Source organism: Sinocyclocheilus grahami, unplaced genomic scaffold (genome assembly GCF_001515645.1).
Source record: "Sinocyclocheilus grahami isolate Dianchi unplaced genomic scaffold, SAMN03320097.WGS_v1.1 scaffold909.1, whole genome shotgun sequence".
Classification (NCBI taxonomy): Eukaryota; Metazoa; Chordata; class Actinopteri; order Cypriniformes; family Cyprinidae; genus Sinocyclocheilus; species Sinocyclocheilus grahami.
Window position 1 is genome coordinate 396,230 of NW_015506088.1, and position 25,580 is coordinate 421,809.

General features: G+C 35.4%; 1 protein-coding gene across 1 annotated transcript in view; it reads left to right on the forward strand.

Moving 5' to 3' along the window:
- Positions 1–2,637: 2,637 nt before the first annotated feature.
- LOC107564085 (carboxyl-terminal PDZ ligand of neuronal nitric oxide synthase protein-like) overlaps positions 2,638–25,580 on the forward strand; it is a 35,674-nt gene continuing 12,731 nt past the window's right edge. The window contains exons 1-2 of the mRNA XM_016249079.1: positions 2,638–3,286; positions 3,545–3,616. Of these exons, the coding sequence (XP_016104565.1) occupies positions 3,182–3,286; positions 3,545–3,616 (177 nt within the window). The 5' untranslated portion in view covers positions 2,638–3,181. The remainder of the gene's footprint in view (positions 3,287–3,544; positions 3,617–25,580) is intronic.

The window sequence follows — 25,580 nt, forward strand, 5'->3', positions numbered from 1 at the left end:
GCAGTCCATTAAAACTAAAGACAGATAAAAGCAGAACTACAGTGTGGGCCATTCAGAACAAAGAGGAGACATTTCAATAGCAACCTCTTCAAGGTTACTGGATTGGACTTCATAAAATTGATGGATTCTGGACCCGAGTTGGAACATTAACATTATTTACAGTTTCTTTTGCCATGTCTGCCCATCTGTTTGCAGTTGTTTAGTGTTCAGAGCTGGCAGAGCCAATGGGGCACATAATGCATTGTTACCATCTGAAGGGCAACTTCCAATCCAACTTCCACTACCAATTCACCTAAGAGACTGCCTTGATGGGGCGAATGACACTGGACTTAGTAAGCGTACATCCTATTTTAATCAATTTCTAACAAATTTAAAAATCAACATTCTCTAATGTGTCCTTTTCATACATCAGTTATGCATATTATAATAATACATGATAAATAAATATATAAATAAATCTTTACCAAAAAAGAACTTGAAATGGTCACAAGTTCTGCTAAACTCTATTGGTAAAGAAGGAACTTGCGACCATAGTTGCTATTAGTTAATGCACCCCTGATTGGTTAAAGAGGAACAGGCATGTCTAAAGTAACTATAGGTTGATCAGGTTTCCAGCAGCTCACACACTTTCATTTGCACACAGTAAACACTTAATTATTTTATCTTTTGAACTATGCATTGTTCACCCCAAATACCAATCAGAACCTCAAGGTATATAAAAACAGCCACAGGTGGGTTCATCTCCTTTAGATCAAACCAATGCATAGAGTTTATTAGTGGAAGAGCACAACATAGGTCAAATGAGTCGGCGTGAAGAGAGAAATAGGAGTAAAGGGAAGTTTAATAAAATGTTGAAACTGTGTAATAGATACACCAAGATTGAATATCTTGGTTACTGACTATTGGGAAAGAGACATGGATATGTGATGTGACAAGATATGTTACATTGTACACAATACAGAAAAGAGAGGAACACTAAATGTGAGTAGGCCTGTCGCAATAATCAATATATCGACATATCGCACAATATATGTACATGACCTCAATCAATTTTGGTGACGCAATATATTGCCTATTATATTTACATAAAAATTCATGTCACCATGTTTTTTTGCATTCCACTTGCGCCAGTGTCTTTTGTAGCTTCTCGTACATAACATGGTGTAGTTGGCGCTAGTTCAAAATAAAAAAATGCTTCTACAAAAAAGTTTAATCTGCAGATATGGCCTTGTTTAGGGATCTGTGCCTTTGTGAATACGGACATCTGACTGCTAAGTAGGGATTGTGTTTTTCAGCAATACAGTGCACCCTTAATTTACAGAGAAAAGAAGGTCCGGGAAAAATCTGTAGAAGGAAAAATCTCCATTCAAGTTATTTGTAATTTTTTTTCTTTTTTCTACTTGTTACTTTGCACTTTTTGTTAGAAAATGTTTATTTACTATTTATTCAAGTATTTCAAGGCATCTAATATTGTGATACTTCATTTCCATGATCTAAATATTCTTAAAGGGGTCATATGATGCAATTTCAATTTTTCCTTTCTCTTTGGAGTGTTACAAGCTCTTGGTGCATAAAGAAGATCTGTAAAGTTGCAAAGACTAAAGTCTCAAATCCAAAGAGATATTCTTTATAAAAGTTAAGAGTCAGCCACACCTACCTAAAACGGCTCGTTCTAACACGCCCCCACATGTCTAGCATAATGCCGCCCAAATGTGCACGCAAAGAAAGAAGGCGTGGTTTCAGGAACAGCAGTAGTGTTGATGCAGCCATGTCAGGGAGACGCTGTGTATTTCAGTGCTAAAGCAAAAGCACTTTATTTGGCCTTCCAGATGTAGATGCAATTAGGAATCATTGGTTAAGATTTATTTACAACAGAACAGCACAACCCAGATGTTCGAATTTGTGCAACGCATTTTATGGACGACAGTTTTTTTGAACCTAGAAGAGTACAAGGCTGGCTGTGCACAAAGGCTATTTCTAAAAAAAAATAGAAATTTTTGTTAAACAGCATTCTGTGGTGAAAATGATGTAGCCTACTGGAAATTACATTTTAAATATTTTTGTTAAATGGCCTACTTTGTCTTGCTAAGGCTAATTGCACACAATGAAATATTTACACACTTTTTGCGTAATTGAGAAGTTTTGCCAATAAAAAGTCAAATGTACCTTGATTTTTATTTGCTTTTCTGCACGTCACACATCTCATTCTCATTGCTTACACTAACTTTTGAAGAAAAAGAAAATTAATTAATAATAAATAAATGTTAAAATATATTTCACTATGTCTAGACGTTTCATTTCACTATGTTTATGTTTAATGTATAATGGATTTTCATCGCATATGACTGCAAGTCTGGGTCTGGGATATGCAAACAAAATGTAGGCCTATACATTTCGAAAAAAAATGTTAAATTAATTTAAAAAAATTAGTTATCATCATATAACAAAATGAAGAAAAAAAATAAAGAAATTAAATTTTTTTTTTCAATTTGTAACCTTTAAAACAGGTTAAGCCGCAGATCGAGTAATAGTATCGTTCTGATATTACGTAGAACTTATGTACATTTTCTGATTTACTTGGGGAAGCAACATGAGGTCGAAATAAAATGAGTTGCCAACTCGCCTCAACTGTATCCACTGTGTGCCGAAGTCTGCCACTAGATGCCATTCTCCGCTCTCCTTGAACACCATTGTTGGCTGTTGAATGCGAAGCGAGGTGTTTTTCCTCCTCCTCCAAACCTGTATTGAAGCCGTGTTCCAATGAAAGCAGGTGGAATTCCCCCATCGACCAATGGCGCTCTGCCCTCGCAACAATCCTTTCGAAAAGGATGTGTGGGCTCGGTTATGGCGCTGGCGAGAAGTTGTTGGAAATGGACAAGCCCAGGAAGCAGGATTTTGGTACTACTACACCAGCCAAAGCTTAGGGCTGCCCGCTTGAATGGGAACAAGTGAGCAGACCATTCATATTGGGTCAAACGTACACCTTGGGAAGACACTTCGGCGACGTCGGATTGAAGATAAGTGATTTCTACAAAAGTTCCTCTGTCAAAAGCGAGCACGCATGAGAAATAAGAATGACCTCGGGCTAAAAAAGGCATGGATCGCAAGAGTTAGACTGAGTTCTGATTCCTCTCGAGCTGTTTGTGTTTTAAACTGAGGAGAAAGACGTAAAACAGTCACCATGCCTGCCAAAACAAAGTACAATTTAGTCGATGATGGACACGATTTGCGGATTCCTTTACATAACGAGGAAGCATACCAACATGGGATTAATTTCGAAGCAAAGGTAGGCTAATTTTCTTTTGACATAAAGACGTGTTTTTCAGCAGCGTGTTTTGTTTACATCCTGCTGCAAATCCTGTTTTCAGTCCCAGGAGACATTGAAAGTTGTTGTGCCACTGTTGTTGCCACTTGTTTACATTCCATTTGGTCAATTTAATTGAGCGCGTGAATTCAGAAGTCTGATACCACATTTAGTTTCACTTAAGCCCAACGTGTTGACATGAGATCTAATACATTTCTTCTCGTTGGCTTTAATGTCTAGTATATCGGTAGTCTGGATGTGGCTCGACCCAACAGCCGTGTGGAGATTGTTGCGGCCATGAGGCGGATAAGGGTGAGTTTTTTTTATGGAACCAGTTTATTTTTACTGCTTCCTAAAGTCGAGTTAGCTTACAAAGTTTACAAATGTCCGTTTTTAGATGTGTAGAACTCTCTTGGCGTTATATATAGCGCTACGACGTGACTCAGCCTCTGTTCCGCACGGGTGGTCTTTATTATGCCTCGAGCAGCAATCAAAATACAAAAGCAGGACAGATCAATGGGCAAATTGCTTGCAAAATGAAAGGATGGGATATTGATATCCCTGTCAAAGTTGCTTTGATACACATACACCGGTCCTGTAAGATACGTCGCCTTTGGCAACCACAGCGTAACGTTATGTGGATTTGTTTTTTTTATGGAACCAGTTTATTTTTACTGCTTCCTAAAGTCGAGTTAGCTTACAAAGTTTACAAATGTCCGTTTTTAGATGTGTAGAACTCTCTTGGCGTTATATATAGCGCTACGACGTGACTCAGCCTCTGTTCCGCACGGGTGGTCTTTATTATGCCTCGAGCAGCAATCAAAATACAAAAGCAGGACAGATCAATGGGCAAATTGCTTGCAAAATGAAAGGATGGGATATTGATATCCCTGTCAAAGTTGCTTTGATACACATACACCGGTCCTGTAAGATACGTCGCCTTTGGCAACCACAGCGTAACGTTATGTGGATTTTCATGTGTGTAAACAGAGAAGAGCTCTTTGAAGTGGGGGTCTTCTGTGTAAAGCACTTAAAGGGCCAGATTTGGCGCCCACCAATCATGCGCGATGAGAATGCACTGTGTAGCTAGACCCCCTTGATGCAGATATCCTACATGTTTTGCTGTCATTTTTTGTGTTTAAATGCATTTCCTTGTTGGTAGATTGATTAGTTAATTTAAAGTCCTCATATGTACATGTATAAAGCTACGTAATGAATCAAAGGGCTCCTATGTTTGTATGTACCCAGAGCTCTTGGAAACCACAACAAATTCCTTGTGTGTTTGTGCACACTTGGCGAATAAAGCTCATTCTGATTCAGATTCTATTTAGTGTTTACTGCTCCCTATAGGGGATATCTATAAAAGTTCACTTTAGGAGGCACATTTTGTACATCATCACATTTGACAGCTTAAAATAGTCGTCCTATTTCAATTAATGACCCTAATGTCCTCAAGAGTGTGATATATATCGTATTCAAAATGTGTTTTATTCTCTTTCCATTTACAGAAATATAGGAAAATGGTATTGATAATATTGATAACTTTTCATTCATACCACTGAGGTTTTATGAGTCTTAAGTGTGATCTTCAAACCAGCCTGTTGTTGTCAGTTAGCTGTATTCATGGCTGGTTCTCAAACATTCACTTTATTGCTGGCAGAGAGAGTTGTTTTACCTGTAGATATCTACTTCCTTTTCCTGGTAAATTTTACATTGTGTGGCCTGGCTATTGCTATTACAGTGAAACTTATTTCAGGGAAGTGTGATGTAAGAGGTGGTTTGAGTGTAACAATTGAAAGGCTTTTTCCCCCCCTCCCAACATCCTGGTTTCCAGCATGGCAGCAAGCACCAGGTGCAAATGAGCCTATTAACCTTTTCAGTGTGCTGGACCTCCTGCTATGGTATGCTGGCTAACGGGCAACCACATGCTTTTAAAGCAGAGAATTGTTGTGTGTTAAAGCTCAAACACAAAAGTTACACAAAACCAATCATGCTGTAGTGACTAAACAGTTTTAAGTTCAAGTAGTGACGGCATTGTTTGAAGTTAACTTGTTTGAGCTTGTAGTAGACTGCCCTACAAAGAAAACATACATACAATAACTATGACAACACTGAAACTGAGAATTGTTTTTCACTTTTTCTTTTTCTATAAGCCAAACCTATCCTTCACTGGACAGATTTTGTTAGAACTATTGATTAATAACTTTTTGTATTTTTGTTGTTGTTTTTTTCAGCACAGCACATTGCGAGTAATAGTTGCATAAATATTACTTAAAAACCATATATAAATATTTTATTTAGAATATGAGGAATGTTGAACAGTTTTTGAGGGACAGTTTTATGCAATAATGTTGACAAAAGCGATCTTACTTGTTTGTACAGCGCTGCATTATAACCAATCACACACGATTCTGTTGAGCGTATGAATGCAATGACCAATCAGAGATGTTCAGATGAGTCATTGCTGAAACGCGGTGTTTTGCGCTCAACAGAAACAACAAAGTGCAGATGTGCTTACGAATGTATGTAAGATATTAATTTCACAGTGTAAACAGCTTCAGTGATTTTAATGGGAGTTTTTGAGAGAGCCTCTAGCTAGACTGAATGAAAATGTTCTTTGATAATGTAAATGTTCTTTGCTCTCTGTAAAATGAAAGTGTTATAGTTAGTAACTTACAATATTGTAATTAAATTCACATTAAATACAAAAATATTTTATGGCATTACACCCATATCTGGTACTTAAGTAAACAGTCAGGTTTTTATGTGTAGTTAATAGATTACACTATTAGTCTTTGCCCATCACCATTGATCAAATAACATAATCTATAAAGGTGCAAAACGCATTTAATTACTGAAATCAGGCTTGCGCTGTGTGTAAGCTATTGTGAAACAATTGCACGATTGTCAAAACAAAAATGTAATGCATGATCAAATATTTAGGTGAGATATATATTTTTGAAAAATGTCCCCCTCCATCCCTCAAATAAAAAGACTCCCCTCTCACAAGTGTCACCCAAAAGAGGAATTCCTTTTCAAAAATGAAGGCCCTGAATAAATGTAAAAAAAAATTAATTGGATCATCACTATAAATAATTATACATGATAAAAAGAAGGCTTTAAAAAGATTGGTATCGGTGATCGTATCGGCAGATGCTTTCTGCAGGACTCGCAATATCGCTAGCCTGACGGCCCGGGGCTATTGTGTTTTCCAGTCGGGCTAGTGAAATCAGGCTTGCGCTGTGTGTTAGCTATTGTGAAACAATTGCACGATTGTCAAAACAAAAATGTAATGCATGATCAAATATTTAGGTGAGATATATATTTTTGAAAAATGTCCCCCTCCATCCCTCAAATAAAAAGACTCCCCTCTCACAAGTGTCACCTAAAAGAGGAATTCCTTTTCAAAAATGAAGGCCCTGAATAAATGTAAAAAAAATTTAATTGGATCATCACTATAAATAATTATACATGATAAAAAGAAGGCTTTAAAAAGATTGGTATCGGTGATCGTATCGGCAGATGCTTTCTGCAGGACTCGCAATATCGCTAGCCTGACGGCCCGGGGCTATTGTGTTTTCCAGTCGGGCTACCAAAATCACTGCACTGCTTGACGGGCTATCTTGAATAGTGATATAAAATCCCTTCCTTGATTCGCATTGTTCACTCGCTTGTAGGGGTGAAACGGATCATAGTTTATCATTTACACGTGTTTCTAAGTCTTACCAATTTAAACATTCAAGCGTTTTAAACCATTCATGCGCATGAAAAATTCAGTTCTGTGCTCGCGCGTACCCGCTCAAAGCGCGCACATACAGAGCAGCGTTTCAGGCAGAGCACGAACACCGAATTGATTCTTCTTTCGCTTGAACACGCAAAATTATCTCAAAATAACTATCTGGGTAAGTGTTTTCATGTCTTACATGAACGTAAACCGTTAATCGTTACATCCCTATATGCTACTAGTTTTTGCTGTGGTATCAAAGTAGTAAATTTGTTCTTTAAATAATAAGTGTTATTTAAAAAATAAAGAACCATTTTTTTTTTGCTCATCTGAAAAATTATCCGATCTGTGACTCAAAATGTGATATGATAATGTAATATAATCCGAACCGTGAGATTTGTGATCCTTTGCACCCCTACTCTCTTGACTTGATATTTGAAGAAAAAATACAATATATTTTATTGGGGCTACACTCTAAAAAATGCTGGGTTAAATACAACCCAGTGCTGGGTAAAATAGGGACAAACCCAGCAATTGGGTTGTTTTGACCCAGCAGTTGGGTTACTACCCAGAAGGTTGGGTTAAACATTTAACCCAACCACTGGGTCAAAACAGCCCAATTGCTGGGTTTGTCCCTATTTTACCCAGCACTGGGTTGTATTTAACCCAGCATTTTTTAGAGTGTAGTTAAATTAGTTTTTGGGCTACCACAATCTGAAGAATGCCTGCCCTACCAGGGATCTTTTAATTTTGCGAGCCCTGTTTCTGTGATCGGCCTCAAAAATCCTAATTGGAGCACCCCTACAAAATACCTATCATGGCATATGATAATATGTTCCAACATAGGAATTTCCATCAGTCGAAGACTCATGTAACATCTAGAATGCTTTGTTGCAGTTTGTTGGTAATGTCAATGTGAAAGCTTAATGCAAAGGTTGTAGTGCATAAATATCTAAATGTTTCAGTATAGTGTTAAATATGATTCTGGTTTCAGTGCTTTCTGTTCTCGGGTATTTCACTTTGTAGGATCATATGATGAGTTATCTCTAAATGAAAGGAGAACCTTTCAATAGCTGTCAGAAATCATTTCTGTTTAATCTGCCTTTGATCTTAATTGCCATCACCACGATAAAGGAGCGTGGGATGAAGAGATCCAGTGATTTGTGAATTTATTAGGTTTAACTTAAAGGGATATTTCACCCAAAAATAAAATACATAATTTATTCACTCTCAAGGCATCCTAGGTGTATATGACTTTCTTCTTTCAGACGAATCCAATCAGAGTTATATTAAAAAGTATCCTGGGTCTTCCAAGCTTTATAATGGCAGTGAATGGGTGTTATTTTTCAATAGTCCAATAAAGTGCATCCATCCATCATAAAAAGTGTCCCCGCTTCGGGGTTTAATTCGCCTTCTGAAGCGAATCAATGAGTTTTTCTAAGAAAAATATCCATATTTAAAACTTTATAAACCGTAATCTCTAGCTTCCACTAACTGTCGTGAATGAATGAAAAACAGTTTAAAAACACTGTATAAATGAACACATGCTATAGCTTAATCACAAATGCATACTATAATTATATACCATTACTCCTGTAATAAAATTAATTGTGAATATCCCACATTTCTGCCACAATACCATGGTGCAGTGAGTGTTAATACAGTAAGTCCATGGTAAATGATGGCGATACAGATTGAAAAGCCTTCTGACAGTCTCGTTGCACAGTGTTTCTCCTGTTTGTCTTTAAACTAGTTTAAATCACAGAGTCATTTTGTTCATCGTTGAATTCAAGCGCTTCACACTGGATCTCACAGCACTGTGTAGTGCTCACGTGACCGAGTAAGCGCATCTGCTCTAGTGAGCTCGCGCCGCGTGGCAGTTTGAACTTTGATCCGAGCGGATAAACGGTCCGAGTGGCGTGCTTCAAATGAGTCGCACTGTTTTGTTCCGCTTTTGGCCCATAAACATTATATCGAACATTTATCGAACTCTTCACATCGTTTTATCGAGAAAAATTACATCGCGATAATTATCGTTATCGAATTATCGCCCAGCCCTACCTAGGATGCTTTGAGGGTGAGTAAATCATGGGGTTATTTAAATTTTTGTGTGAACTTATAAATCGAATTATGTAGAAGTGGACATATTGAGGTGAGATCAGGTGCCTCAGACATTTTGGTCAATAGTTGCTTTAAACATACACACACACACACACACACACACACACACGCACACTAGCCAAGGCGAGTGGTAGAATGTGGTGATTTAGAGTCCAATGGGGATTTAAAAGCTTGAAGCCTACAATCACTGGCAATTTTCACCACACCCAGATTCCATTTACAGAGTATAAAAAGCTAGAGTCTGAAATGTTTATAGCTTGCTGTCATGTTTTATTTGGTGCAAAGAAAGTTTGTTATTTTAATCATCTAATAATAGAGATATAAGTGTAAACATATGCCTAGATCCCTCATAACAACTTCCCTTATGTCCTGAAATGTCTGAACAACAGTTTAGTTTTATAGTGGTTTATGTAGGCTGGCAGTTTCTGTTGTTGTTTTTTTGAGCATCACTATAAATGACTTAAAATCCACTTGAACCCCAAGCCTTCCTTGACTTTTGAAGCCTTTGTAGTGTCAAAGATGGAGATTTACTTAAGCAGCAGTAGTGGTTTGTTTTAGACTAAGGTGTGACAAGTGCCTTCATTGAGGACTAAATTATAGGCCTACCTGAATCTTTACTCTTGCTTCATTGATTTACGAGATACCTAACAGACACCTCATAAGAAAGAACCTGATCGTGACATTATCTTTGTGGAGATGATTAGCTTTGAGTAGATGTTGCGGTCCAATTTGGAAAGGGGAATATTTACAGTCTTGCAGTCCTCCCATAAAAGCTTTCAGACTCATTTGCGTAGCCCAGCACAATTTGCTCTTATTGCTGTGCCTCAAATTTATTGCATTATATATTGTTAGCTTTAAGATGGTCAAGCCTCACTCTTTACAAAAACTGATGACCTGCACTTTAAAACGGCACCTTAAAAAACTGACTGATTAAGAGCTGTTATGATTATGAATGAGTTCTTTTGGACTGAGATCCTTCCTCCAACACTGTGGAAGTGAAAATGTTGACTTCTAATTTATAATTATGAAAAGCATTTTATTTCAAGGCTTTTTTCTTTATTGATTCAAGCTAAAATGAGGTGATCTTGCCCTGCTGTGATTCACTGCTGTTATATATATACAGTGGGTACGGAAAGTATTCAGACCCCCTTAAATTTTTCACTCTTTGTTAAATTGCAGCCATTTGCTAAAATCATTTAAGTTAATTTTTTTTCCTCATTAATGTACACACAGCACCCCATATTGACAGAAAAACACAGAATTGTTGACATTTTTGCAGATTTATTAAAAAAACTTGTTTTTGTTTTTAAAGAGTTTACTATTACTGGTTTCACAATGGATTTTTACTGTACAGGGTTAGGTAGAGGTCTAAGGGCAACTTTTGGGACAGGGCCAGTAACTCTGATGTTGTCACTGAATAGATGTTTTTCTTTTTCAATAGTTATCTCAGTTGAAGCAGAAAGGTCACGAATGACCATTATTGATTCTCCCTTTCTGTTCCCTTCCATCAAACCCCTTTTGGAGGGAAAGCTCAGAGTTTAATTTGACTGTGCCTGCTGGTTAATGTATAACTTTGTTGTTTGAATTTATATTCACGATAAAACCAAAGCAGCAACAGATCTTTTCTTCTGTATTGTGCATCCTGCATAAGTCACCAGAAGGTACGCTTATGATATTTTGATTAAACATTACAAGGACAATAAAAAAATGCAGCAAAAAAAAAAAAGAAACATATGCACAGTTGAGTCGTTCACAATAAGATCTATCACATCCATTTAGAAAATAGGGTGAATTTTCAATTCATGCCAACTTTAAAAATGATTTTTTGTTACAATAGACAAGTATTTGACCATTTTCCTTGCTGCCAATCAAATGGGTAAAAAATAAAAATCAGTGTCTCTTCCTTGTGATCTGTTAGATGGATTGTTTTGACCCCCATCAACCGTACAACCAAATTTAAACTTAAAAACATGTTTTTGTTTTTTTTCCTCTTTTTAAATACATCCCTTTTTCTGAGACCTTTCATTGTAACAAATGAATATTCTGGCCTAATGTGATCCTCCATTTTAATTAACGTCTCCAGTGGCTCAGAGGTATAACTCATTCCTTGTGATTTTTCTTTTTTTTTTCTTTCTGTGAGGGTAAAAAAAAAATCATTAAGTATCTCTGAGATAAATCCAGCATCCAGGACCTGGATGCTGGATTTATGCATATATTACATTTTTATTATTATTTTTTTTTAGCCAAGGCGAGTGTGATTAATAATGTCCTTGATGCTAAGAAATCTCTTGATAAATTAAAAAGTTTCAAGAAAACACCTTCACTTGATGTGGTTTATTCAATTTTAATGGCCCCGCTGCAGCGATCGCTGTAATTCATCAATAAACTCCACATCTATTGATCTTCTAAGTTTAATAGTAAAATTTTTTTTTATTAGTTTTTACTTTTTGTGTGAAAATCGTTCTTCAACGTAAAGTATGCCCTACACTGACAACTCTTCTTCTGGAGTGTTTCAGTCACTATGAATGTCTTTGGACTGTGATTTAGTGCTGTGATACAACTTGCTTCTCTCTGTCTTTATAGCTCTCTTCTAGCATTGTGTTTAACCCACTTCATACCCTGGAGTGATTCATTTTCTTGTCTTGTTTATTTGAATCTTTATAGCTTGTGTACGATCTTTGGTTTCTGATCAAAAATGCAGGTTGCCTCATCAGGATGACTGAGCTGCAATTTGAAGATAGATTGAAAAAATGTCCAAAGTTATTTTACCATAATTGTGAGATTTCAGTTAGGCCTGTCGCAATAATTAAATAACCGTCTAATCGCGATTATTTGATCTAACCGATTATTGTGCTTTTTATACGGCACAAGGGGGAGTCATACACCAAAAGAAACAGAAGAGCACCAGTTTGCTTTTCATGCACTGTATAGCCTATATCATCTGAAGCCATTCCATATCTTAATGTGAGGGACAACATTATATTTACATTGTTAAATTTAAGTTTCCAGAAACTCATCTTCCTTCTGCTGCAGCTGTCAGTCATTCTCCGCTCAGCATTCAAACAGCACGTCACATGGCAATAAAAAACTTTTTTTTTGTTTTTAAAGAGTTTACTATTACTGGTTTCACAATGGATTTTTACTGTACAGGGTTAGGTAGAGGTCTAAGGGCAACTTTTGGGACAGGGCCAGTAACTGATGTTGTCACTGAATAGATGTTTTTCTTTTTCTTTAGTTATCTCAGTTGAAGCTGAAAGGTCACGAATGACCATTATTGATTCTCCCTTTCTGTTCCCTTCCATCAAACCCCTTTTGGAGGGCAAGCTCAGAGTTTAATTTGACTGTGCCTGCTGGTTAATGTATAACTTTGTTGTTTGAATTTAAATTCACGATAAAACCAAAGCAGCGACAGATCTTTTCTTCTGTATTGTGCATCCTGCATAAGTCACCAGAAGGTACGCTTATGATATTTTGATTAAACATTACAAGGACAATAAAAAATGCAGCAAAAAAAAGAAACATATGCACAGTTGAATCGTTCACAATAAGATCTATCACATGCATTTAGAAAATAGGGTGAATTTTCAATTCATGCCAACTTTAAACATGAGTTTTTGTTACAATAGACAATTATTTGACAAATTTCCTTGCTGCCAATCAAATGGGTAAAAAATAAAAATCAGTGTCTCTTCCATGTGATCTGTTAGATGGATTGTTTCATCAACCGTACAACCAAATTTAAACTTAAAAACATGTTTTTGTTTTTTTCCCCCTTTTTAAATACATCCCTTATTCTGAGACCTTTCATTGTAACAAATGAATATTCTGGCCTAATGTGATCCTCCATTTTAATTAACGTCTCCAGTGGCTCAGAGGTATAACTCATTCCTTGTGATTTTTCTTCTTTTTTTTTTTCCTTTCTTTCTGTGAGGGTGAAAAAAAATCATTAAGTATCTCTGAGATAAATCCAGCATCCAGGACCTGGATGCTGGATTTATGCATATATTACATTTTTATTATTTTTTTTTTTTTAGCCAAGGCGAGTGTGATTTAATAATGTCCTTGATGCTAAGAAATCTCTTGATAAATTAAAAAGGTTCAAGAAAACACCTTCACTTGATGTGGTTTATTCAATTTTAATGGCCCCGCTGCAGCGATCGCTGTAATTCATCAATAAACTCCACATCTATTGATCTTCTAAGTTTAATAGTAAAATTATTTTTTATCCAGCCTGAGTTTTTACTTTTTGTGTGAAAATCGTTCTTCAACGTAAAGTATGCCCTACACTGACAACTCTTCTTCTGGAGTGTAATTTTTAGATTATTCAAAGTAGATAAATTGCACTGTCTGGTTTAACTCATTCAATTAAAAAAATTAAAAACATTTTATCATATTCTTAAGTTTATATATATATATATATTAGGGGTTGAACGGTTCGCCCCTTGAACGGTTGTTTTTGTTTTAAGACGTAAAACAAATAGGGTTCGGCTTGCACATTCAGGGATGCGCATTCTGGCTTCCCAATACATTACAACAGCAGTGATGAGAAAGAAAAAAAAAACGTGGACAAACCATTCACTCTTGTTCAATGCGAATGCCGTATACTGGAATATGAGCATTTATTCCGTCATCACCCAGGTGCTGATAGCGCGCGTGCACAGGTGAGACCTGAACAGCACACGTTGATATCTGTGTTTAAGCTAAACTCGTTTAAGCTTTGCCAGTTTAAACATTTAAGAGCCAGAGGACGTGAGCTTGCGCGTGCCGTGAGAAGATTTGTCCGTGCTTTCTCTGAAGTATTGTGTTTAAATGGACAAATTCACACAAAAATGATGTCAAAATGCAGTGGTGGAGGTAACGAATTACAACTACTCACGTTACTTTAAGTAGTTTTTTTGGGTACTTGTACTTTTTTTGAGTATATTTTTAAAGCTGTACTTTTACTTGTACTTAAGTACAAATTAAACAAAATAATCTACTTCATTACTTTTAAATCATAGTTCGTTACTAAGTAGTACGCCCACAATTTGAATAGGTATTTAAACCTTTGATGGCACTTAATAATAGTAAAGATAACTTAAAAGCCAATAAAGATATCCGATCGTAAAGGGACCAATAACAGCCCTGATATCTGAACCGGGAAAAGCCGCCGCTGCAGCAGGCAAAGAGCTGATCAGACAGTGAGCGAGCTCAGTGTAATTCATGGACTCGAAGCTTGGAGAAAACTACATGGTAGTGTTATCATAAATATCAATATTTTGATACCATTACTGAAATATCTGACTCTGTTCCATTACTCATTTTCCACAGTATCTACCGAATATACACCGACACAAGCTCTTTCCTCTCCGAGAGTGAGTTTGACACGCATCCGCCTCCTGTCGATAACAGAGTCTGTATATCCGTGCGGGATTGCAGGTATTCCGCATTACTTTAATCATTCCCGCGCAAATGTGGCGAGCGCTTTATTGTAACATGAGAACACAGTCATGTAATCGCAGAAATTTGGATGCGAGCTCTCAAATATGCCTAACTTATACACATGAAGTGCCTGTCCTCTCACTCCGATATTGCTTGTGCGCTGACTGTGCAATCGCAATCTCTCCATGTTTTTAATGTAGAAATTGTTTCTCTTTGCTCCTCGATTAAACTTTGTCAAAAGTTATCAACCATTTAGAATAGATCCACGCCTGATCGATGGAAATCCTACTGTACATTTTATTGGCTTTAAGTGAAATGTACCAGAAAGTCTTTCAACAATCAAAGATGGAACTTTAATTTCTTTACAATGTAAGTTTATGCTAGAAATGTTTTGGAATGGGATATTTGTCTGATTTGTACATATAAATATCCTAGTCTGTCTAACTGCATCACTACATTGTACAGACATTACAGGTCAAAGCCATCTGATGTTCCATTTATATAAATAAATAGGCCTAACATACTGTATATGGCTCTTAAATAACTGCTTATAAAAATTCAGTGTTGTCATATTTCGATTACCTCAACTGAATTGAGGTCATTTGTTTTATAATTTTATTACTGAATGTGTAGGCTACTTGTCTTTTTTTGCAAATTCAATTCATTTTGAAATCAAATTTGAAATCAAGCTTCCTTGTGCTGTAAGCTTGTGCGGTCTTGGTACACGATGTAACTATAGAAGAGTCAAGTTTTAAATAGGAAAAATATAGAAACTCTTTGGTCATTGTTGAGCGAGATGCTAACAGTCTAATCAGATTCAATGATCTATGCTAAGCTTCAGCTAAAAGTGCTACCGCCAGACCCGGAGATCGGCTGAATGGATTCGAAAACGCTAAAACTCAACTGTTTATCTATAGGGGAGTTGGAAAATTAGCCTATTTTCAAAAATAGTGGAGTGTTCCTTTAAGTTTGACGGCTTCAGAAGAATCCGCTTGTTAAGTCGTGACATAAGGACTGCTGTTTCCAGGTCCAAGCCTCTAATCATTTCACTTGAGAATACTATCTCAGCAGCCATTTATGAGCATTATTTAATTAATATTACATATTTAAGCTAAGCATTTAAACATGTGCTGTGCACACTACAGTCTCTATGCTCACAGTGTCTCAGACACTAATATTTTAGCTGAATCACTGTCTGGTCATCTGGGATTTCAGTATGAAGATAAAAGGTTAGGGTTATAATTTTTCCAACCGTGAATCTGCTATGAGCAAGAGGTGGAGTGAAGGTGCACCACAATAAAACCCCGCCCTTTATTCAATATTCCGTTTCACTTGGAAATACATCACAATACTGAAGTCAGTTGCAACTTTCGGTTCACAGGTATTTTACTATTGATATTTTTCAAGGTATTAAAGTTAGAAATTCCTGTATCATGACCACTAATTCACGTACTTTGTCAAAAAGATAAAAGTGGGTTTTGTTCAAAGTAGCTATTATCCACATAGATCTTTGATATGAATGAATATTTTTTGGTAACTCATTAAATATCGCCGGCTAAAAAGTAACTAGTACTCGGAGTAGTTTTTGAGAGGAGTACTTTGTGCTTTTACTTAAGTACTGTTTTGACACCAGTACTTTTACTTGTAATTGAGTATTATTTCAGCAATGTAACAGTACTTGTACTTAAAGGGATAGTTTTTTTGGTGTTTGGCTTAGTGTTACGTTAGAATCATTATTATACTCTTATACCTTTTGTTCTTTAATATTTTGAATTGTTTTTAGCTTTATTTTTTGTTTTTCATTTTAAATGTTAAGTTTTGAAATTTTGTTGTATGCATTTGTCATTTTTCTTTAATTTCTTTATATTTAAAATGTGTATAAGTAGTATTTATAAAGTTTCAGCTTTTAGTTTTGGATCTGTTTTTAGTTGTTTTAATACTACAATTGATTGCTTCTGTTGTCCTCATTTGTAAGTCGCTTTGGATAAAAGCGTCTGCTAAATGACTAAAATAAAAAAATTTTTAAAAAAAAATACACATATATATATATATATATATATGCACTATACAGAAGCTTAGAATTAAGGGTCGACCGATATGTGTTTTTCAAGGCCGATGCCGATTATTACAGATCAAGTAGACCGAGAACCGATATATATGTCTGGTGTAAAAATGAAAATGAATGTCAAAATTAAGAATAACAAGTGCTCTGACAAAAACTGCCTTCCCTGGTGTTGGTTGAGTGTAGTACTCCCACAGTAAACTCTTTATTTTAAAGAGTTAAACTCTTTATGTTTTGGCAAACTCTTTATTTAATGGGTTTACCATTAAAATTAAAACATGGAAGAAATAGCGTATTGTGTGATTATTCTTTTAAACAAAAGTTGTAATAATTGTTGTAGTAGTCGGGGTAAAGCAAAAAAAAACTTTTGACTGAAAATTTTTCCTCGGCCAAACCCCATTCCTCAGCCATACCTGTCACACACCCAGTTTAAGACCAGTGTTTTTCTTCTTGTAATCAGGAGCGCTTGTCCTCCTAATTAAAAAAAATTAAGGAGCACCTTCTGATCAATAATCAAAAATTCTGATCAAAAATTAGCCTTCCTAATATGAGGTGAAGTGATTTACGGGGCATTTTCTTTTTACCTTTGCAATGGTATCATTTTCATCTGTCAAATTCAAAAATGTATGTTTATAAGCTTTTTAAAATGTCTATTTAAAACAATATAATAAGAAGTAGAATAAGACAAATAAGTTACCAATCATGAAATTAGTATTAATGAAAAATTAATTATAAATAACAAATATAAAATAAAACACAAAGTGGCTTGTAGGTACATTTTCAGACATTCAATGAGGCTCAGAGGTGGCATGAGTGCTATTAAATTCATAAATTAATGTGGAGATTAATGTTTTAAATACCATTTTGAATACAGAAATATTAAATGATTTAAATAACTGCAATTATACCTAAAAATGAAACTGAAACCACCAGCAGGTGGCGGCAAATCATGGATTTTATCACTGAATTATTAATTCAGTTGATTCGTTTGAATGGCTAATTCATTCTCAAATTTGTGACATGACAGTGTTTGTAGTATATTAAAAATTAATTGTTTTATTTTATTAATGTGGAAAAGTTTTAATTGATAATTGTTTTTAGTATTTTATTTATCATTTTGCCAAATATTTGTTTGCGATTTCATTATTAATTGGAAATGCAGTTATTTATTGAAAATTGCTGTCTTTTTCATAATTTATATAGTCACTGTTTTGGGGACTTTAGCCTAGCTTACAACATTGCCATTGCCTATTACATACGTTTATAGTAATGGATAATTTATTGATGACTCGTACCCTGTTTGAACACTAAACTCTTCTAATCAGTGAGCGGGGACCCAGTGATATGTGTCGGGTCCCCGCTATAATAGCAGCAACATTCACAAATGTTTACAGAACAAGCGGGAACCCAGTGTGCCTGTAGTTTTTTCTATTTCTGTTTTATCACGTGATAGAAAGCCTAAGGCCTTCTTAAGCCGTACGGCTGACTTATCTAATCTGCGGCCTGTTATGCATCAAACTAATATTGCTGTTGAGACAAAATGCAATGCCATCAAGTTAGCATTTTTAAACATTCGCTCACTAAAAAATAAATAATTTCTAATCAATGACTTAATAACCACAAACAACCTGGATTTTATGTTTCTAAATGAAACATGGCTAGAAGACAGCTGCAGTGCAACGGTCCTCAATGAAACAGCCCCTCCTAACTTCACTTTCATGAGTGTTTGCAGGACTGTTAGGAGAGGTGGAGGTGTAGCTGCTCTATTTAAAGATGTCTATCAATGCAAGCAAGTGTCATTTGGTCAGTACTTGTCTTTTGAATATCTAGGGATTGTGTTGAAAGGTGCTCCACACATTCTGTTTATCATTATTTACATTATTTTATCCTCCAAAATACTCTCCAGCCTTTGTTGAAGAGTTCACAGAAATGCTATCAATGATTTCCTCAGAATTTGTCATTTTACTTTGTGGAAGAGCATTGCAGTAGTCCTATGTTATTTTCCATTTAAACAATTATTTCAAATCAGTGTTATTTTAGTATCATTAATACATTTTCAGTTTTCATTTTAATTTGTTGGGGAAAAAAATTATCTCTCTTTATTTATTCCTTCTCTTTCTAGCTTGTACTTATTTGAACAATGTCTAAGAACTTGGTATTACAACCACTTCATGTGTCTGTTTGCCTCTTTAAGAAGAATCGCTTTATGTATCCCCCAATTGTAAGTCGCTTTGGATAAAAGCGTCTGCTAAATGACTAAATGTAAATTTTTAAGTTTTAGTAATTTTGTCATAAAATTTTTTTATGCTTTATTTCAGTTAACATTAATTTCAAATGTTTTTCAAGATTGTTTTATTATTTTTTTAAAGGGGACATCGGATGCAAAATTCCCTTTTGCATGGTGTTTGCATATAAATGTATCTTGCAGTGCGTGCACAAAACCCCCCTACAATGGAAAAACTCCTTTAACTCCTTTTTTTTTTTTAATCCCAAAAAAACCAAAACAGTCTCAATTATCAAGCCGTTTTGATTTTCTGAGCAGTATGACATCATATTGCTCAAGCCTGACGGACGCTGGGTGCTGACGAACTGTCCCGTATTAGCATATCTCCGCCCTCAGCCAGTTGTATGCTGTCCATCATTTTCTCTGCGCTCGAGCAGATGTAGTGACAACAATGTCTCGTAAGCAATGCAGGTGTTTTGTAGTTGGATGTAAAAGTGAACATGAGTCTTAATTTTCTCCCGACATCATAGCCACTGAGGACGCAGTGAATTTGTTTTGTTTTTGGTGGTAACGCGACACCAAATACACAAAAAAAAATTTGGAAGAGAGGGGCAGAGCTCATTAACATTTTAAGAGACATGCACTAAAAGGGGTCGCTGTGAACAGAGCTGTTTTTGACAAGGTAAAAAGGGTGTTGTTTTACAGGAATTTTAACCAAAATATGTTGCAGAAATTTCATGAAGACCCTAAAGAATCATACCAACTTGTGGAACATGGGCATCCTATGTCCTTTAATAGTTTTAGTTTTGGTGAACGATAATAACCTTGTTTCAGATGTCTTTTATTTTTGAAGCATTTGAACTAGCTTCATACACTCAACAGTATGTGTCATTGTTTTCTTGTAATTGTGCTGTATGGCAAGGCATAGAATTGAAGAATAAATTGTGTTTTGTCAGCGGTGTACTGTACATCTAATGAGCATTTATGAAGACCCACAAATGTATACATGGGAAACTTACGCAAATACAAATGTCCTCTTTGTAATGTTTTCTCTGTGGTTGATATTTTGTGACTACAGGGTTCAGGAGGTCTTGAAATCTAGATGATTATAATGGGAAATGGGGAGTAACCATGGAAACCTCACTAAAGTCTGTAGAATAACAGTAGGAGTTGTAGAGAACAGTGTGGAACAGCTCAAGTCTCTTGATTAACTCAAGGCAGAAACATCATGCCTCTTGAGTAGGGCTGGGTATCGAGTTCGATACTTTTTAGGCACCGACCGAATTGCCTCGATCGAGTATCGAAAAACGTCTTGTCTTTCGGTACCAAATTTCGATACCTAAGGGGTTTATCTCATCAGCGGCAGTGAGCCAATAAACCTGCAGCACTTGCCGGTGTGTTCGACTAGAGGCGCGGGCAGATCGATCATCCGCTAGAGCGATTCAAAAGCGCACGGAGCAGTCTGCTCTCTTTAGCGCCCGTGGTACTGTAATACCACCAGTATAGAGTAGCGCAGGAGCTGCGTGGAGTTCCGATCATGCAGATGTCCGTTCATACTAACGTTACATGACCGAAAGCGCGTGTTATGTGACCATTCATGCAAACTGTAGCATCATGCTACATAAGACAAATAAATAAGATTTATATTCCGCTTTTACTCAAAACTCGCTTTAAACCACCATCGAGTGTTTGTAATAACTTTCGATTGCCGTCTAACAGGGCCGGATTTACACATTGCTCAAGACATTGAGCAAATATAACAAACAATAGGGTAAAAAAATTACAAACTATTTCCATGTCTTCCACCTTTTTTTATGTAGGCTACGGAAATCACGCTTTCTTTCTCCCAGTCTCTCTCACAGACGCACACACAGTGCAGACACGCGGAGACACGGACAGAAACTTCTTGTCAGCACTGCACCGCGAATTTATCAGTAAAATTGTTTCGCAGCTGAAAAGCTAGATGACATTTCTTAGTAGCGAGGTTCATGAAGGAGTTTAACTTAAAGATTCGCTATTAGTAGACGCTGCTGCTGAACACTGCTGAGAGACGCACAGATGCAGGTATTCACACGCACTTAATCTCTCTCTCTCTCTCCCTCTCTCTCTCTACTGAAATTAAATATGTTATTACCTCTGAGTCAGAACAGTGATCATGGAAGAGAGAACACAAGCAGACAGCGCTGGAAGCTGCTAATGCTCATCAGTAAATCAGTGGAAAATAAATAGAAATCATGATTCTGTCTGAGCTATGCATTTTAAAACGAACACTAACTAGTGTAAATGTAGACTAACAGATGTGTAAACTGAAGACTATTTGAGCTTTATTAAAACTATTTTGCACTGATTTATTGTGTTGGTTACATTTTGTTCCTTTGTGCAGTGGCTCAGGAGATGAGTCTTTGAGTTTGTATAAATGTCAACAAGCTGAAAAATAAAACCAAAGTTTTTTTTTAGATAATGTAATCTTGTTAAAATTGATTTCATAAAATTGGTATCGGAAAAAGTATCGTTCAGGAACCGGTATCGGTATCGAAAAATTTTACGATACCCAGCCCTACTCTTGAGTAGAGCATTTATTCAGTAAATATGTATGGTTTCCTCTGAAAGAACCTCTATTCAACCGCACATGAAATACTCTCACATTCCAGAGTCACGGCGAAGTCTCTTGAACTTGAATTTCATTTTACAATATTAGGTTCTCAATTATGCTTCTCACATGTTAGTTTAGTATCTGTATCATTGAAACTTAACTTGGTGACTTTTGCTCATTTATTACAGGTGTATCTCAATAAATTAGAATGTTGTGGAAAAGTTCATTTATTTCAGTAATTCAACTCAAATTGTGAAACTCGTCTATTAAATAAATTCAATGCACACAGACTGAAGTCGTTTAAGTCTTTGGTTCTATTAATTGTGATGGGTTTGGCTCACATTTAACAAAAACCCACCAATTCTAATCTCAACAAATTAGAATACTTCATAGGACCAATAAAAAAAACATTTTTAGTGAATTGTTGGCCTTCTGGAAAGTATGTTCATTTACTGTACATGTACTCAATACTTGGTAGGGGCTCCTTGTGTGTATTTAACATTGAGGTAGCGGTGACTCTTAACACTGGCTGAGTGTCAAGAGAGCTGCTTCATCCTTTTGCAGCAGGGTAAATCCTGCCTGCTGACTTCTTTGATACATTACTCACTCACAGCAGAGATGAGGACTGGATGACAGTATAACACCACTGGGGAATGTCGGTGGCAACTGCAGCTTCTCAGGAATTTACCACCTCTGGGGTTTTGCCAATAAAAGTTTGTCACTTTAAAATCAATATAACAAGGACCAGTCAAGTGAAATGATATTAGCCAATGTTCAAAAGTTTTCATGCAGAAATAGTGATTCATCAATATTTTTTAACTTTAAATTGATTAAATTAAGCTAAGATTTGGAAACCTTTTTATTTATTGATTTGTATAATTAGTAGAATGTATATGTCAGTTGTAATTTTATATATATATATATATATATGTATGTATATGTATATATATATATGTATATATGTGTATGTATATATGTATATATGTGTATGTATATGTGTATGTATATATATATGTATATGTATATGTATATGTATGTGTGTGTATGTATATGTATATATGTGTATGTATATGTATGTATATGTGTATATATATATATGTATGTATGTATATGTATATATGTGTATGTATATGTATATATATGTATATATGTGTATGTGCATGTATATGTATATGTATATATATGTATGCATATATATGTATATGTACAGTGGGTACGGAAAGTATTCAGACCCCCTTAAATTTTTCACTCTTTGTTATATTGCAGCCATTTGCTAAAATCATTTAAGTTGTATGTGTATGTATATGTATATATATGTATGTATATGTGTATATGTATGTGTATGTGTATGTATATGTATGTGTATGTATATGTATATGTATGTGTATATATATATGTATATATATGTATATATGTGTATATGTATGTATATGTATATATGTGTATGTATATGTATATGTATGTATGTATATATATATATGTGTTTGTGTGTGTGTGTGTGTGTGTATATATATATATATCACACACACACACGGTGTTTGTGTATGAATAATTAAATCTTACTTTTTCTTTTTTTATTGTCTGAAATAAACGTTACTTACAAATCATTATAATACATTTATTATAATGAATAATTTTTGTATTATATGTTATAGTATCTTTCAAAATCATCTGACCATTGCATCACAGACACATAATATTTTTTTTTACACAAATAATAAAATTTTGTCATTTATGAACCCTCATGTCATTCCAAAACCCATAAGACTTTGATTCATCTTCAGAAAACAAAAATAGTTATAATATTTATCCATTTGAAAGTGCAAATAACCAAAACCTACATGCATTAAAATAGTACAAAAATAGAAAATGATGTTTTGTGTGTGTGTGTTTTGAAGATGCTAATCATATTAGTATTAGCTGTTGTAGCAATACATCATGCATACAATTTTAATAATTAGTAAGTCAGGTTTTTTGTAGTATTTATATAGAAAATAAAGTTTTTATTTTCCCATTTTCCTGTTGCTGAAACCATCAAACTCACAGCTGATCAAGTTACTGCACATTTTAAGATGACATGCAGCTTTGACTATTCCAGTGTAGACAGAATAAATTCATGTGCATATATGCCTGTTCTTACAACCTTTTCTGTCTGCATACGTTGATACTTGCACAACTTGTAATAATTTTTACATTCTAGCTTTTCTCTTATATCTGTATCAGCAGCTGTATGCGAGTGGAGTGAAGGAGGCCAGCCTACAATCCCTCCTTCTCAACTACAAACAAATTATCTTGACAGGGTGTTTGTGATTAGGTTTAGGGTTAGGTTTTAACCCTAACCACCAATTAAACACCAGCTGGGCACTACTATTAATGGCACTGCTTAAGTTCAAATGTGTTTTATAATTATTTGGTTTTGTAATTTACACAGCGTATTATTTCACCCATTTGCACCAACTGTATATTTGCAATGTGAAATTGCAGAATTTTATATGCAAACTATCACCTTGTGTCATCCGAATAGTAGTCTGCTAAACCATAATGACACCTGAATGCTAGATACTCTTCATAACAATCTGTTTATATTTCAAATAGAAGTGAACCCTCTCATTTATGCTCTTTGACAGATGTCTGTTGCAGACTCTTTACTAAAATATTTAGCAAGGCACTTTATAAGAGATCACTCTCCATCCATTCTAAATGACACCATTTGATGTTGGCTCACATAGCCAGGAGTGAGTGCTCTGTGGCCCAAAAAAAGTTGCTGTAGATGAAAGGTTTTTTTTACCAGAAATTCTTTAACATATCATTGGTAACTGGAGAATATTTTACATAGAGAAAAGTTACTCGATTTGACTTTGTCTTTTTTACTTCTTTTCGATGTTTGGCTTCATTCCATTATTTATTTTGGAATGATGAATAATACATTTATTTTCAGGATACTAAAGGCACTATATATTCACAGCTGTTCAAAATGAGAACCCATTCAGCTGAGAAGGCCATCTGAAGGAAAGATGACGGCCACTCTGTTTATGTAGATAGCAGATGAGAGCAAGGTCAGAGGAAAAAATGGCAAGATTTCATAAGTTTTAAGGCAGAAAAAATGTAGGAGATTATGTCTAGAGCAAGACTGTTTGTTCTGCGCAACTATGGTCAAAATCTGGTGTGGATTACAACTCCCACACAAGGAGAAATCCCTCTGGCTCCCAAGCAGCTTTTAATTAGCTATGCAATGAAGGGCTGTTATGATGATCTAGGGCCTATTTAAACAATGGGAGGTTGGGCTTTCTTTATAAGAGGGATTTCATCCATATGAGTCATTTAAAATCAGAAAAATTATCAGGAGTGGCATGCCACTTACAAATTTATTTTGAGTGCGTTATGAGAATGAGATGCAAACCGAAGTTGTGCACTAAATTTTTTTGCATTGCACATTTTCAGTGTGAACAGAAAAGTTGTTTGTCATTTGAGTATTGTCATGTTGTGCCTATTTCTATACTGCTGTCCTAGTTTTGTTGGTTATATTTGATGGACTTGTTTTGTGATGATGCACTGAAAAAAAAACAAACAAACAAACAAACAAAAAAATATATATATATATATTATAAAGCCAAAAATCAACATAGAAACAAGAAAATCCTGCACACTATCCCCAGTTTGTAAAAAGTGTCAAAAATCTATGATTTTGCAAGCTGAGGTAGTTTTTGGAATATTTTTCTTTAAAAAAAAAATACAAAAGGGCCAATATTTCTTAGTGCAGAGTATATTGTGCATTCCTACTAGTTTTGCTTTCTGCTGTTTAACATTTATTGGGCTTGTTGTTTGTTTTAAGACCCTCGCTTGTGTGTCATTTACATTTTTTTCATATTCAGTCATGAAATAGTGGGGAACTTGACTCAGTCATCTCATTATACAGTCATTTCAGTTTCCTGTGGTCTTGGAAGATTCATCTTGTTTTTCTTGCAGAAGTAGTGATTCACAGCACTGCAGCTAAATATCATCTCTGCCTACCTGTCAGAGACTGTTTCTCTGATTTTCCTTGGAAAGGACTAGGTGTGAGGGCTGCGGTTCTTCCTTTTGCCACATATATTCAAGTTTCCACAGATTTGTTGAGAGGCTTGCCAGTCCTTT